This window comes from Pyxicephalus adspersus, chromosome 9 (assembly GCF_032062135.1).
Source record: "Pyxicephalus adspersus chromosome 9, UCB_Pads_2.0, whole genome shotgun sequence".
NCBI classification, from domain to species: Eukaryota; Metazoa; Chordata; class Amphibia; order Anura; family Pyxicephalidae; genus Pyxicephalus; species Pyxicephalus adspersus.
The window spans coordinates 45,467,548-45,481,163 of record NC_092866.1 but is presented as its reverse complement, the minus strand read 5'-3'; the positions used below and the strand labels follow the sequence as shown (position 1 = coordinate 45,481,163).

Here is a 13,616-nt window from a genome sequence, read left to right as displayed (position 1 = left end):
ATAATCAGGAAAGATGTAAATAGCTGCCTGGGCAAAACAGATAAACTACAGCATTGAATGGAAGCACATGCGAATTGGATACAAAATGCACAATTATGTGTTTTTAATATAAATTGTCATACAGAAAAATGCTTTTAGGGTGCAAAGTGTAAACCAGCTCTTGGTTTTCTATATCGAAGTTGAACACTTGTAGCTCTGAAGAATCTTTAGCCTTACAACAAACTGCCATGTTCAGTAATAATGTATGAACTTGTAGAAGTCATCAGTCCTGTACAGCACTAGGACAGATCTGTAAGAGGCTGGAGAGCAGGATGCCAGAGTATGGAGGAGGGGAAGGCATCTGAAAGGGACTTTACAGACCCCATTAGGTAAACTTAGGGAACTGAATCAGATTAAACACTTTTAGTTATGGGACGAAAACAGAACTGTAGCAGTAAATTTACACTTTTTCTGGCAGGTAGAGTTCTGTACTTAAGCAATAAATAAATCTTTTCCCAGACATAAAGTGTGGTGTATATTTTTTTTGCATGCCTTGATGCCAGAATAACATCTGTGCACATCCAAGGAAGGTATATCATCCCAGCTTGGTCAGTCAAGATGGCCAAACCCAGAAGATGGTCATGTGAAGATGTGAGCACCAAGAAGAGAGCTTGCAGACCTTAGTTCCACTTTAAAAAATGACCTAAAGAGAACCCATACTTTGCCCATGCAAAGCAACAAGGTCCACACAACTGCTACCTTATATATTTCAGGGTATGTATTATTGGCAAAGAATTTGAAATTTTTCTTTCAAATGTGACTGCAGTAGTGTTTGGCAACTGGCTGCTCGGGGGTGAAGTACTGTCACATAGGGGTGGATAGAGTCCCTTTGGTCATTTGTACTGTAATTTCCAAGTTATTACTTGGAGTTTGCACAGTTATTATTTTTGTCCCTCCCTACAGCTGCACAGAAAGGCAAAACTAAAGCAAATATATGCAGCTGAAGCAGGAATGCTACAGAAGTCCCAAAACCTATGGTGCCCAGTTAAGGAGATAATCAGCTCTAAAGACAATTGCTGCGTACACACGTTAGATTTTTATCATTAGAAAGGGTCTTTCACGATCCTTTCCAACAACAAAAGATGAACACTGTTCTGCTCTATGAAGAGGGGAGGGGGGAGAACAAACAAGTGGCACCCTGCTGCGCTCTCTCCTCTTCGGCGATCATCGGACAAGAATCATCTGACGTGTGTACGTAGCCAAGCTCTAGCACATCCACTCTTACAACAAAAGGGTCCATCAATGTGAAGGATCCATAGAAGTGCCTTGAATCATCTTAGCCACTATCCTAAAGGTACCTGCAGACAATTCTATGTACCTTCTTCCCACTATAACACATTTTTGGGATGCTCAGGTTCATTGAATTCAGAAGATGAAGATTTTGGCGGAATGGGAAAATAGCTGGTGGACCAACCTATGGCAAAAAATGAATGGAGAGTGAATTTTGCAATTTCCATATTTGAGTACCTCTCAGAAGGAAATCTGTCCTGCAATTGTTGTTTCACAATAAAGTTTAGGCTTCAAGTTTAAATATTTTGTGATTATTTAAAGTGATGCTTCATTGGTTCCTAAGAGCTCCAACTCTTCTAGACTGACATCCTCCCAGGAGCCAGACCATTTCTTGCATCAAGACTGAGAATACTTGTCAGCATTGCAAAAATCTTACATCTTATATGTGTGCATTAAATTTCCACTAGCTTTAGTTCACTTATTTAGATATTAGATATCCTATTTTTGGGATATGCTTACATACAGTTAGGTCCATAAATATTTGGACAGAGACAACTTTTTTTTTCGAATTTTGGTTCTGTACATTACCACAATTAATTTTAAATGAAACAACTCAGATGCAGTTGAACTGCAGACTTTCAGCTTTAATTCAGTAGGTTGAACAAAAAGATTGCATAAAAATGTGAGGAACTAAAGCATTTTTTACACAATCACTTCATTTCTGTTATGTCATTATCAACTAAGCAGATTTTGCTGTGAACAGATAACATGCGGTCAAAGGAGCTCTCCGTGCAGGTGAAACAAGCCATCCTTAAGCTGCAAAAACGGGGAAAACCCATCTGAGAAATTGCTACAATATTACGAGTGACAAAATCTACAGTTTGGTACATCATGAGAAAGAAACAAAGCACTGGTGAACTCAGCAACGCCAAAAGAACTGGACGTCCATGGAAGACAACAGTGGTGGATGAATCATTTCCATGGTGAAGAGAAACCCCTTCACAACAGCCAACCAAGTGAACAACACTCTCCAGGAAGTAGGCGTATAGATATCCAAGTCTACCATAAAGAGAAGACTGCATGAAAGTAAATACAGAGGGTGCACTGCAAGGTGCAAGCCAATCATAAGCCTCAAGAATAGAAAGGCTAGATTGGACTTTGCTCAAAAACATCTAAAAAAGCAAGCACAATTCTGGAAAAACATTCTTTGGACAGATGAAACCAAGATCAACCTTTACCAGAATGATGGCAAGAAAAAAGTATGGAGAAGGTGTGGAACAGCTCATGATCCAAAGCATACCACATCATCTGTAAAACATGGCGGAGGCAGTGTGAGGGCTTGGGCGTGCATGGCTGCCAGTGGCACTGGGACACTAGTGTTTATCCATGATGTGACACAGGACAGAAGCAGGCGAATGAATTCTGAGGTGTTCAGAGACATACTGTACAGATGAAAAATGACCCAAAACATACAGCCAAAGCAACCCAGGAGTTTATTAAAGCAAAGTAGTGGAATATTCTTGAATGGCCAAGTCAGTCACCTGATCCGAACCCAATTGAGCATGCATTTCACTTGTTGAAGACTAAACTTTGGACAGAAAGGCACACAAACAAAAAGTAACTGAAAGCCGCTGCAGTAAAGGCCTGGCAGAGCATTAAAAAGGAGGAAACCCAGCATCTGGTGATGTCTATGAGTTCAGGACTATAGGCTGTTATTTCCAGCAAAGGGTTTTCAACCAAGTATTAGAAATGAACACTTTATTTTCTTTTTATTTATTTGTCCAATTACTTTTGAGACCCTGAAATGAAGGGATTGTGTTAGAATATATATTAGTTCCTCACATTTTTATGCAATATTTTTGTTCAACGCCCCGAAACAAAGCTGAAAGTCTGCAGTTCAACTGCATCTGAGTTGTTTCATTTGAAATTAATTGTGGTAATGTAGAGAACCAAAATTAGAAAAAAGTTGTCTGCCCAAATAATAATGGACCTAACTGTATGAAGTTATTGTAATGTGCTGGTATTCAGTCTGACTCTCCAACAAGTGACTTTCTTGAGTTAACTCTGGACACATCAGATGTCCTCTGCTTAGCTGGAGCTTCATTTGATATATTTTTTATCACCAACAGAATCTGATTGCACCTGCAAGTATTCTAATATCTATATGTGTCTGCTATGCAGTATCTTCCTCAGAAACTTTTATAAACTGGATAGGAAGAAGCCATAGGCAGGTGGCAACCCATGTATTGTGACCAAATATTTTAGTAACCACCCAAACACAGCTGGGTGATTACTAAAAAGTGACTGGGGAGAACACTGCTATGTGATTGCTATATTCTTCAAACAAAAGATCAAGCTATTGCAGCCATTTTCTTTCTGGGAAGAGACAACCAATATAATTGTTTTAGATCGTTGGTGAAAATATGAGCACCTGGAGAAAACCCAAACAAACACGAACAATCTGAGCCCCCGACCCCCAAGTCCTCATTCCTAATAAATGGTGCACAAATGCAGAAAACCAAACTTTAGTAAATTCAGTACACAGGTCACAAGGTGCATGTTTCAAAGTGAGTTTATTTGTAAGTTGTATGATGGGATGATCCCACCACCAGTAAGACACACAAGGCTGCTGAGAACAACAAACTTACACAAGAGGATATTATTGGAATGAAACATGATCCGGAGGTTATGCCAATCATGGCCAAACTCTTGGCACTCGAGCTGGTGATGTATTCCATCTCTTATTATAAGACAGATCAACAACTAGAGGGCCAAGTGCCTGTGTTTGACACAAGAGCTCAGAACTGGGTATGGTCACATGACGTGCGGAGGGGGGTTCTACACGTCACTATGTTGGCAGATGGGCAAAACGCACACACGCACACACACAAATTAGTGCCTTGGAAAATAAAACAGTGCATTTATAAATTATATAAACAATATCAAAGCGGGGAAAAAAGGCAGTACTGCAGCATGAACAAAAACGCAGTGTTTGATAAAACCATTTATAAATATAATATATTGCACAAAATATTAATAACACGTGAGTGAAAACATAACACAGGCAGAAATAGACTGGGTGCACAATGATTTAGGGAGGTTGGGGGGGATTTGATCTCTCTGTGGACTGGAAAGGTAGGGGGAAGGAGTGATACAAGTCTCTGATGTGTCTTTCTCCAAGACCTGGGTTTAGGAAGTGGCTTCTGCGGCCCTTGCCTTGCCTCACTTGGTTGAATGCCAGGAAATTTGTTAGATTCCAGCCTCTTGCTTTTTCTCACTGCTCTGCTTCCTGTTACAGCTGAAAGAATTTCTTCTCTTCTATCTTTTAGGAGACAACACAGATTTCTGCCTTGTCACTAGCTACCCGCTTTTCTGTACAACAAGCCGCTGACGAGGCATAGATCTGTGCATCACGCCCTTGGTTTGCTCATAAACATGGGGTTATTAACAATGATTAAAGAATAGAATAAAGCACAATGCTCAGATTGACATTTGTACTGTTCCCCGATTACTTCTCATGTATATCTATCAACTAATAAAGGCATGGCCAGTGTTCTCCCCATCTGAAGAACAATGCAAAAATGCTGAAAATAAAGGATTTTTTTTAAACCCAATAGAGATAATATGAGGATATGAAAAAAAAGTTAATGTTTTTGCTCCTAATATACTAACGACACCACAAGTGCTAAACCAGACACCATGTCACCTATGGAGCTGATTAAGTCATAGTGAACCAGTCTGGGTAAAAAAGTGAAACTTTAGTCAAAATAAAACATTGTATATATTGTGCAGTCATTGCAATGCAGTACTGCAGCATTACCCTATTGTCTAATCTACCCTTGTTTCACTCATACCTTGAGTTTGCCAGTGGATAAATGTAGTCTATTCTTTCTCCAATGGGGTAACAACACTGTTTCTTCTGCAATCATTTTTTATTGCAATAAATCATTGCAATGTTGTCAACCCTTCTTGTTACAGATTGGACCACAGCATGGCTTAATGCCTTACACTGACTATACTTGTCAAACTTAAGCACTGACCATCCCCTCCTACTGCCACAGTGCGGCTGTATCTTGTCCACCCAAAGTACTAATGATAAATATAGTTTACCAGTGCCATGCTTGCTTCTAGAAGAAGATATGCAAACACTTTGATGACCCACTAAATCCTTCTGATCCACTTGCAACAGTATATATACTATTCATTTATGTGTAAACAAAAGCAAAAGAAAAAGATTGTAGATCAAGGTTGAACTTAACCTGTTCCTCCAAACTGGTTCACTCTATAATACAGTGGCATTGCACAGTAATCATCTGCGTCAATAATTTGCAGAAGCAAGAACATCATGTCGGATCATCTTCTACATATTATCTTTATACATTGTTAGTTGACACCTCATGTTCTGTTCTACTGACCTAATTGTGGCTTTGTCAATCGTTGTAGTGCCTAACTGTTTATAACCTGGTGTGTAATTTTTGTAATGCAGCCTCCTGATGTGACTGGTTAACTAATATATGTGTGTGTGTGTGTGTGTGTGTATATGGTAGTGATGACAATCTCTTTGAATTGGCTTCCTTAGGGGTAGGCTTGCCAAATAAAACTTGAAGCCCCTGGATTTAGATCTTCCAATGCATTTTCTAAACACTATCACAGATTCAAAATTATCTATGGAGAACTAGAAGGCCAGATTGCAGGAAGTTGTTAACTTTACAATCACCTTAACCCCAATTTAGCACAATATTGTGCAGTTGCCTTTTATTCAGCCACAAATGTATTCAGTAAAGCAGTGAAAATCAAAGACCATCTTCTGAGAAAGAGACAAAACATGATGCAATGGGTTACTTTGTTTTCTGGCTGAATAAGCATAGACTTTGTAGACATTTCATCATTGTGCTTAACATCTTCTAATCAGTTAAAAAGCCAAGAGCTAAACTGTATGCAGTTGTTTCAAATAAAAAAGCACTTACCCAGTGAATTTGTTTTAAATAATGCCCCACTGTACCTTGAACTCAAACACTGGAATAGCTTATGGCACTTTGGTTGGGAGTTTTGGCATTACAACCCACCAATAAAAATCTAAAACACAAGTTGCAAATAATAAAAGTAGAAATGAGAGGGCGGCCCATGCTGACTTCCTTCTGAAAACGCAAGCTGTCTACGTGTTATGCTAATCTCTTGGCTTCCATGCCTCAGAGTAACTGACTTTGTACAAACACGCAGATACAAAACGCCAGACAACAGAGAGACCTTACAGTCATGTTTGTTTCAGTTCAGTTACTCATTTAACATTTATCAAAGAGGTCAGCCATGGAAATCTCTGTTTCACTCACAATTATCCTTCAAAATGTATTTTAATATTATTTGCATACCTGCTGATTATGGCAAAAGCTCACCACCCACTAACAAGTTTAGTTATGCTTTAACTTCAAATACGAACAGAAATTTTAAAACATTGCAACTTGTGTTTAATTGTAATGGTGCTTAAATTTAGTTTAGGGAGCATGTACCTTGCAAACACGTATGTAACTATTGTTTAAACAAGATAAACATTCTAAGCCCAGGCCCCGTTCTGCAAATTCATACACTGTTTTAATGCTTGGACTTGAAATGTAAACCTGCAAGAAATTTGTCTGTTTCAAACACACAACATTGTAACGGAGGCAGTTCCTATTGTTTAGTACACTGTCAAGTTCCAGCATGCACACATTAGCTCACATTCACCTCCAAGTATGCATTGTTTTCTCTTTGCTTGTGATTGCTGGGCAGCAATAGGAGATGTACAGCTCCCCTGAGCGATTGTGGTCCTTTTAACAAGTGAAAAGCATTTCTGGGAAGCTTAAATAACTTTCAACTATTTCTATATATATTCGTCTATGGTGGAAGCAGCATACGACACTGCAACACAATTCTGTAGAGTTTTAGCAATTCGCAGTGCTAACCTGAGTTATGTGCACAAGATGGAGGTGGTCAGTTTGGGCTTAACAGAGTACCAGGGATGCTTAATGAGCTGCCTCTTATGATGGATTTATTTGCCTGTGTGAACAAGTCTACAATCTTGCTTGGTAAATATAATTTGAATAAAGTGCACCTGTCATGTACATACTTTAAATACAGTCATATAGAGGACTAAACCAACATTTTGATCATGGAGAAAATGTAAGCACTGATATACTCCTCTGTGCAGTATACATCCATCACCCTAGTCCCTTTATGGTGTACTTTACCCAGCGGAGTGACTCCTCCTAGTCCTTGTAACTGTGAGAGTTTTTAACTATAGACATGTGATAATACAAATAATTTAGTACACAAATCTTAACAGTAAGAGAGTTACCAAAGCAGCGAGGAAAAGGAGGAGATGGTGTGCTAGGTGCCAAAAAAAAGGCTAAGAGGATGGTAACATAGTACAACATTAAGACAGCCAGATTTTTTAATGACTTTAAAGTATATGCAAAAAGAAAAAGGCTGGATCAAAAGTGCAGCATGACTTAGGTTTAAGGTGACAATGTCAATGTGGGGAAAAAAAATTAAGATGTTTGCTGATACAAGGGCTGATGCAGCTTTTAATGCCAGCATTAAATGCTGGACTATTTCGAACTTGAAAAGCTTTAATGCTTCTAGCTGGTGTCTGAGTTGGTCCACTTTTTACCCACCCGAACATTCCTCTAAGCTCATCCTTACGATTGGCTGTCTTAGTGGCCAATAGGAATGTGTGGCATAGTCCCTAACACATGGGGCAAAGATTGATGTGGAAAAACTTGGGGAACAAATAAAGTGTCTTCTTGTTTCCTTCTGATTTTAAACGAAAGCAGGACATCTGAAAGTAAATGTGGTGTCTTCAATTTCCCTTTAGGCTTCACTGATATGCTTGCATAGTCTAGCCTAGAAATGGCTGTATTCATGAAGTTCATATTACCAACAGGTACACTTTAAACAAATGTTTTTTTTTTTTTTTAAATGAAAACCTACATCAACAGTGCTGCTTTGCATTCAGGGATGGATCTAACATTTACACTTCCAGAGGAGAGTTATCACTGCTACCCTATTAAAAATATATATTAAAATAAATAAAATCTTCTCTCCCTGATTAGAAACAAACCTCACAAAAATAGGGGAAATTAAAAAAAAAAAACATACTCTAGTGTTGCAAAATGTGCTCAAGAAACAGAACATACTGTGTTACCTACCCATACCCAACAGCTTTGTTCCACAACGTGACATCAAAGGGATAAAACGTTATTGGGGGTAAATTCAAACCAAAAGAAAACAAGGTCATACAAAATTTGTGCTCTTTCCACAAAGCCGGATCTGGCTGGTCAAGTGGTGCTCCCCTGCTCACGGTATCTGTGCTCCATCCTGTATCATCTCTTTGTGCAATCAAGGGGTAGAACACAGTGGTTAGGACATAATACAGCAGCCACCCCGTTGCGTCGGAGGTCCCCATAACTCTGAAGCTTTCCAGCTTTGGCCTCCCCAAAGTCTACATCCTTCCTCCACAATTTGACAGTAATCCACAAACCAAGGGGATGGTCAGAGGTGATCAGATGGCTAAGATTGTTTCTGTGCGGTTGTCTGTACATGTAAGCACTACATTGTTTTTGAAACTGGAATATCCAGTGCCTATAGATGGTTCTCCAATGGCTTGGAAGGTTTTCATAGAACTCTTTACAACAAGGGCATATTTCAAATCAGAAACATTGTGGATCTTTCCTGTGTCCAAAGGAATCTGATACAAAATATATACTCTTGATAATGCTGGTTTTTGGTAATCTTCAGTCAGGAGTGCTGTATAGAATGCCATGCCCTCCAAGATCTGTAGATGACACTACAAAACGTCTGGCAATGCAAGGAAGTTATACTATTTTCATGTTTCATTTTGAGGCAAGTTTCACATTTATAGGCTTTAGCGGCAGTGGATGAGACCACATTACTGGCTACAAGCGATAGCTGATAAGAGATCACATGACACATTTACTTTTTCGAGGCTGTATTAGTGCAGATGGGCATAAGAACTAGAATTTTGCAGCAGTGATCAGTTATAAACTTTCATTCTGCTTTGTGAAAAATGCCTAAAAAGCCATATTTTTTTTTTAATTTAGACACACAATGCCTTTTTTTTCCAGATGAGCATGGCCATTCTGTGTGTTATCCACAATGTTCCCGGAAGGTAACGTGTGCTTTAATGTGACAACTTCCAGATAGTCCTCAGGGGTGGCTGCGTGGAAAAGTGATGACATGACAGATAGGACGGGGATGATGGTATATCCTCCATATCCTGGCTACCTGTAAATGTTTGCCCATCTGGTCTTGTCCCAGTGCTGTGAAATGCAGGAGAGCAGGAAACAGGGACCAGTCCTGCAAAAAGTGTGCTATTTAGAAAGCTTGCTGATGACTCGAATTAGAGCTCCATTCTCATCTTTCAAGCGCTGGTTATCAGCCTTCAGGTCTCCAAGAACCTTTGAGGGAGACAGAATGTCAAGTTAATGAAGAAGAATGACATATGCATTTGTCTCAAATTCTGAAAGTCCCAAAAAAATTTAGTTCCCATGTAATCTTAACAACAATTTATTGGATTTCCAACCAGCACAAACAAATTTTAGCTATATACTAACAAACAGAATTATTTGTGAGCATTCTTTTGGAATTCATCAGTAAGTGTTTCCAAAATTTTACATCCTCACACACCCCAACAACTACAACAGCATTTGAGAGGACATTAATCTTGCTTCCTGCCTTTTCTTTGTTCATATATGTATTATGTGAATATTCTATATAGCATATACCTACTGGGAAGGAGCACACACTAAGGGAATCAATGTAAATTAGATTTAGAGCTATGTGATGCCTAACACATATTAGTGCCATATGTAACCAACCCCTTCATATATAGTGCAAAAAAAGAATAAATTACTGATAATTAGACTACACACTAATCCTACTTAATTGTTGCAACACTGTGACCCAACAGGCAGCACAAGCTTAGAGTGCAATTTTTTTCTGCAATAACCCCAGTTCAGATGCACTATAAATAAACAATACGTTAGCTGCTCCAAATGATTTCTGATAGTGCTCTGACTTAGCTGTGCTCCTCATCTGAGCCAGTGAAGACATTTTATTGCAGTTACTTATGAAATGCATATTTGGCAGGCACACTAGGTAGGTGCTTAAAGGTAAAATGTCACAAGCAGCCTTTATATATCCATATTGTATCAAAAACATAACTTTTTAGGATTTTTGACATTTTTTTTTATTGCGAGGGTCATGCATGTTTATACAATCTAACTGTAACTAGATAACATTGATCTAGTTTAGTAACTGAACTATGAGCTTTGAAATGGGCTACTTAAAAATGCTGCCTTGTAGGGAAAATCTTTTTTGAGCCTAAACAATGCTCTATTCTTCTTGCTGGAGAAGAAGCTGCAGTGCAAGGCTCTCTCTGATTTTGCTTCAAATATTCTGTGGATCTGTGATATCGCCTCTCCCAATGTTTCTGTAGTATTTTCCTATTAATTATCAGATTATAAAGGAGTTTGCAGATATGAAATGGGCAAGCAATACCATGACTTTACTAAACTGAATGTCTCCACAAAGTGTAGAATCCGACAAGGTAAAATAGAACAAAGGCAGTACGGGTAAACTAGACCTTTGTGCTTTGCTTGCCATTTTTGGGCACAGCTTATATGAGTAATGTCATCTGCAACAGAGAGTAAAACAATTGCATGCATGCAGTTGTATAACCCCAAAAATGCTTCATGGCCCAAGACCCCTGAAATATAAATACATTCTGCATAGAATTCTGTATTTGCATAAAAACTGAAATACCATCTCACTGCACTATGACACCTATTCTGGGTTCAGCGTCAGCCATGAAGAAGGCAGGAGAGGTTTTACCGAATAATGACAACCTGAGCTACCTGCCATTTTCTGCTTCAGGATTATGGGGATAGGTAATGTAATCAATAAAGAGACCTAACTACACCATATAATAGACTTGTTCTGTCCTGTGATATGTCAATAGCCACTGTCTATATGAATCAATGCTTACAAATGATAGAAGTATTTGCTGTTAATTAGTTTATTAAAAAAAAATTGCACCTTCAGTTCATCTTGCAGCTCAGAAACTCTGCGTTCCAGGATCCTTTTTTCCTAAAACAATAAAAAATAAAAATATTAAATAATGAATTTATATAGATCTTTACACATAACACAACATGAGAACAGACAATGTAAACTGAGAAGATGACTTACTTTTTTCTCAGTGTCAATGAGAAACGATCTGTCCACACACCTTTCCTGCCTCTGAAAGAATGATAATGAAGCTGGAGATTATTGTTCATAAAGAAAACAAACAAATAAAAACATGTGAATGTACAAGGAAAAGTCCCTATGTGGTGGGGAACATTCAGAAATGTTTATCATGTCTAAGCAATACCTGAAAATGTATATTGGGCCAGATTTAATAAACCTCTCCAAGGCTGGAGAGGATACACTTTCATCAGTGAACCTGGGTGATCCAGCAAACCTTGGATGAATCTGGTCTAGGATTCAAAACATTTGCTAGCAAATATCAAATGACTTTGAAGAAATCAATTCCAAGTTTGCTGGATCACACAGCTTCACTGATGAAAGCGTATTCTCACCAGGCTTGGAGAACTTTAATAAATCAGGCCCATCAGGCCCAATTCTTCCAGAAAAATACCAGTGCACTTCCTGATATGTGAAAGTGCCCAGTCACCCCTGTGTCTACAGCTTAATAGTTGTATGTCTGCAGTGTGAGAAGTAAGGCATTGCTGTCTATGACTGCTAATAGAGATATTTGCTGATATAATTTATGTGCTGGTCACTGTTCTCCTTGCTTGAGGCTCTAACATAGAAAAATAAAGTCCTGTGTCTACCAGAGGACCTCTTCCAGAAAAAAAGTGCAGGACAAGGCATTGTAGGTCTGTGTTGGGGAAAAAATCAGTTGTAAGGAGACCACAGATAACAAGGGTGACTTGTTCTGTACCCTCCACCTGCCTTCTTTGGGCATGACTTTCACAGAACCCTCTAAAGTGAACGCATTACCCTCCCTAGCGTTCTAATTTTATCCAAATTTCCATGAAAAAAGCGTTAAATGTTTTTTGCATGGAAATTTATTGTACAATGTAGGCTATAATTCTTGGGCATAACGCACCAAAATATGTCCAATATTTAATAAATTTAATAGTAATCCTTAAATAAAAAAACACAAAAATCTGTTAAAAAAAAAATTAAACATGTAATGTAAGCGTACAGTAGCACAGTAGTAGTAAGTAGTAGAGCACCAACGTCACCGGGAAACCCCGGAGATAGTCTCTGCATTGTGCGGCTGAAGATTGAAGAAGACAGACATGTCCCCAGAACCTGTAGGGACCATCAGGACAATAGGGGGCGTCAACGGAGCAAAGTAAGTGGGGTTTTTTTAGGTTAAAGTTACCTCGAGTGTGACTCGGGATTATCGTTATTTGCAAGTAAAATCCACCCCAAGTCACACTCGGGATTACCGCTAGGGGGGTTAATTACAACCCGAATATGCAATCTCCCTTTGTATGTACCAACTATGCTAATGACTCTGTGGAGACATAAGGCTGTTTTTTTCATTACTTCCAGCAGGACAAAAGAGAGGTGCCTATGTGCTTTCGAGGAAGGGGCATAGCCGGACATTTTATTATCTGGAACATTCACTGAATTGATTATATTCTCTAGTTTGTAAAATTCTTCAATGATTTATAGTTACAAACATCTAAAATAAAGTGTATTTTTTATATTGGCTTATCCAGAGATTAGTATTACAATTGAACCAAAAACATTTTTGTGTAGCCAAATGTAAAGCGAGCACCAGGCTGCGTACAGCTTTGGAATTGAACCTCCTACTGTTTATGTGAATTCCTTACCTGCGTAGCTCTTTCCAATTCTGCTTTGGTCTCATTCACCAGGTTCTGGGTGTTTAGCAGCTGTGAGCGAAGACGTCCATTGTCTCTCCTTAAATCTTCATACAGCTGAAACATCCAATGAAATTTACATTGTCATATGATCTATACTATATGCAAGTGTGTTTTGGCCAAACTCAAGGAGATAATGATCAGTCTTAAAAAAAAAAAAAAAAAAAACAGCAAAAGGACCAGCTTAGGCCAGACCACTAATATAATGTTCCAGCAGCTGTGAGGGCAGGATGCTTACATAGGGTAAACTTCTAAAATAATAGGATCAGCATATCATTCATGTTACACTACATTTAAACTCCAGGCATTAAAAAAGACTCAGGGGACACAGCCTACTCTTCTTCTTCAATCTTCTGTAAATAGATGTCCAGCTAACTAAATTCCTAAGGC

General features: G+C 38.7%; 1 protein-coding gene across 1 annotated transcript in view; it reads right to left on the bottom strand.

Annotated features, from left to right (window-relative positions):
• Positions 1-3,825: 3,825 nt before the first annotated feature.
• LOC140337924 (protein phosphatase 1 regulatory subunit 12A-like) overlaps positions 3,826-13,616 on the bottom strand; it is a 29,641-nt gene continuing 19,850 nt past the window's right edge. Inside the window, exons 21-24 of the mRNA XM_072421797.1 lie at positions 13,179-13,283; positions 11,515-11,565; positions 11,362-11,412; positions 3,826-9,722 (exon numbers count right to left, since the gene is read on the bottom strand). Of these exons, the coding sequence (XP_072277898.1) occupies positions 9,636-9,722; positions 11,362-11,412; positions 11,515-11,565; positions 13,179-13,283 (294 nt within the window). The 3' untranslated portion in view covers positions 3,826-9,635. The remainder of the gene's footprint in view (positions 9,723-11,361; positions 11,413-11,514; positions 11,566-13,178; positions 13,284-13,616) is intronic.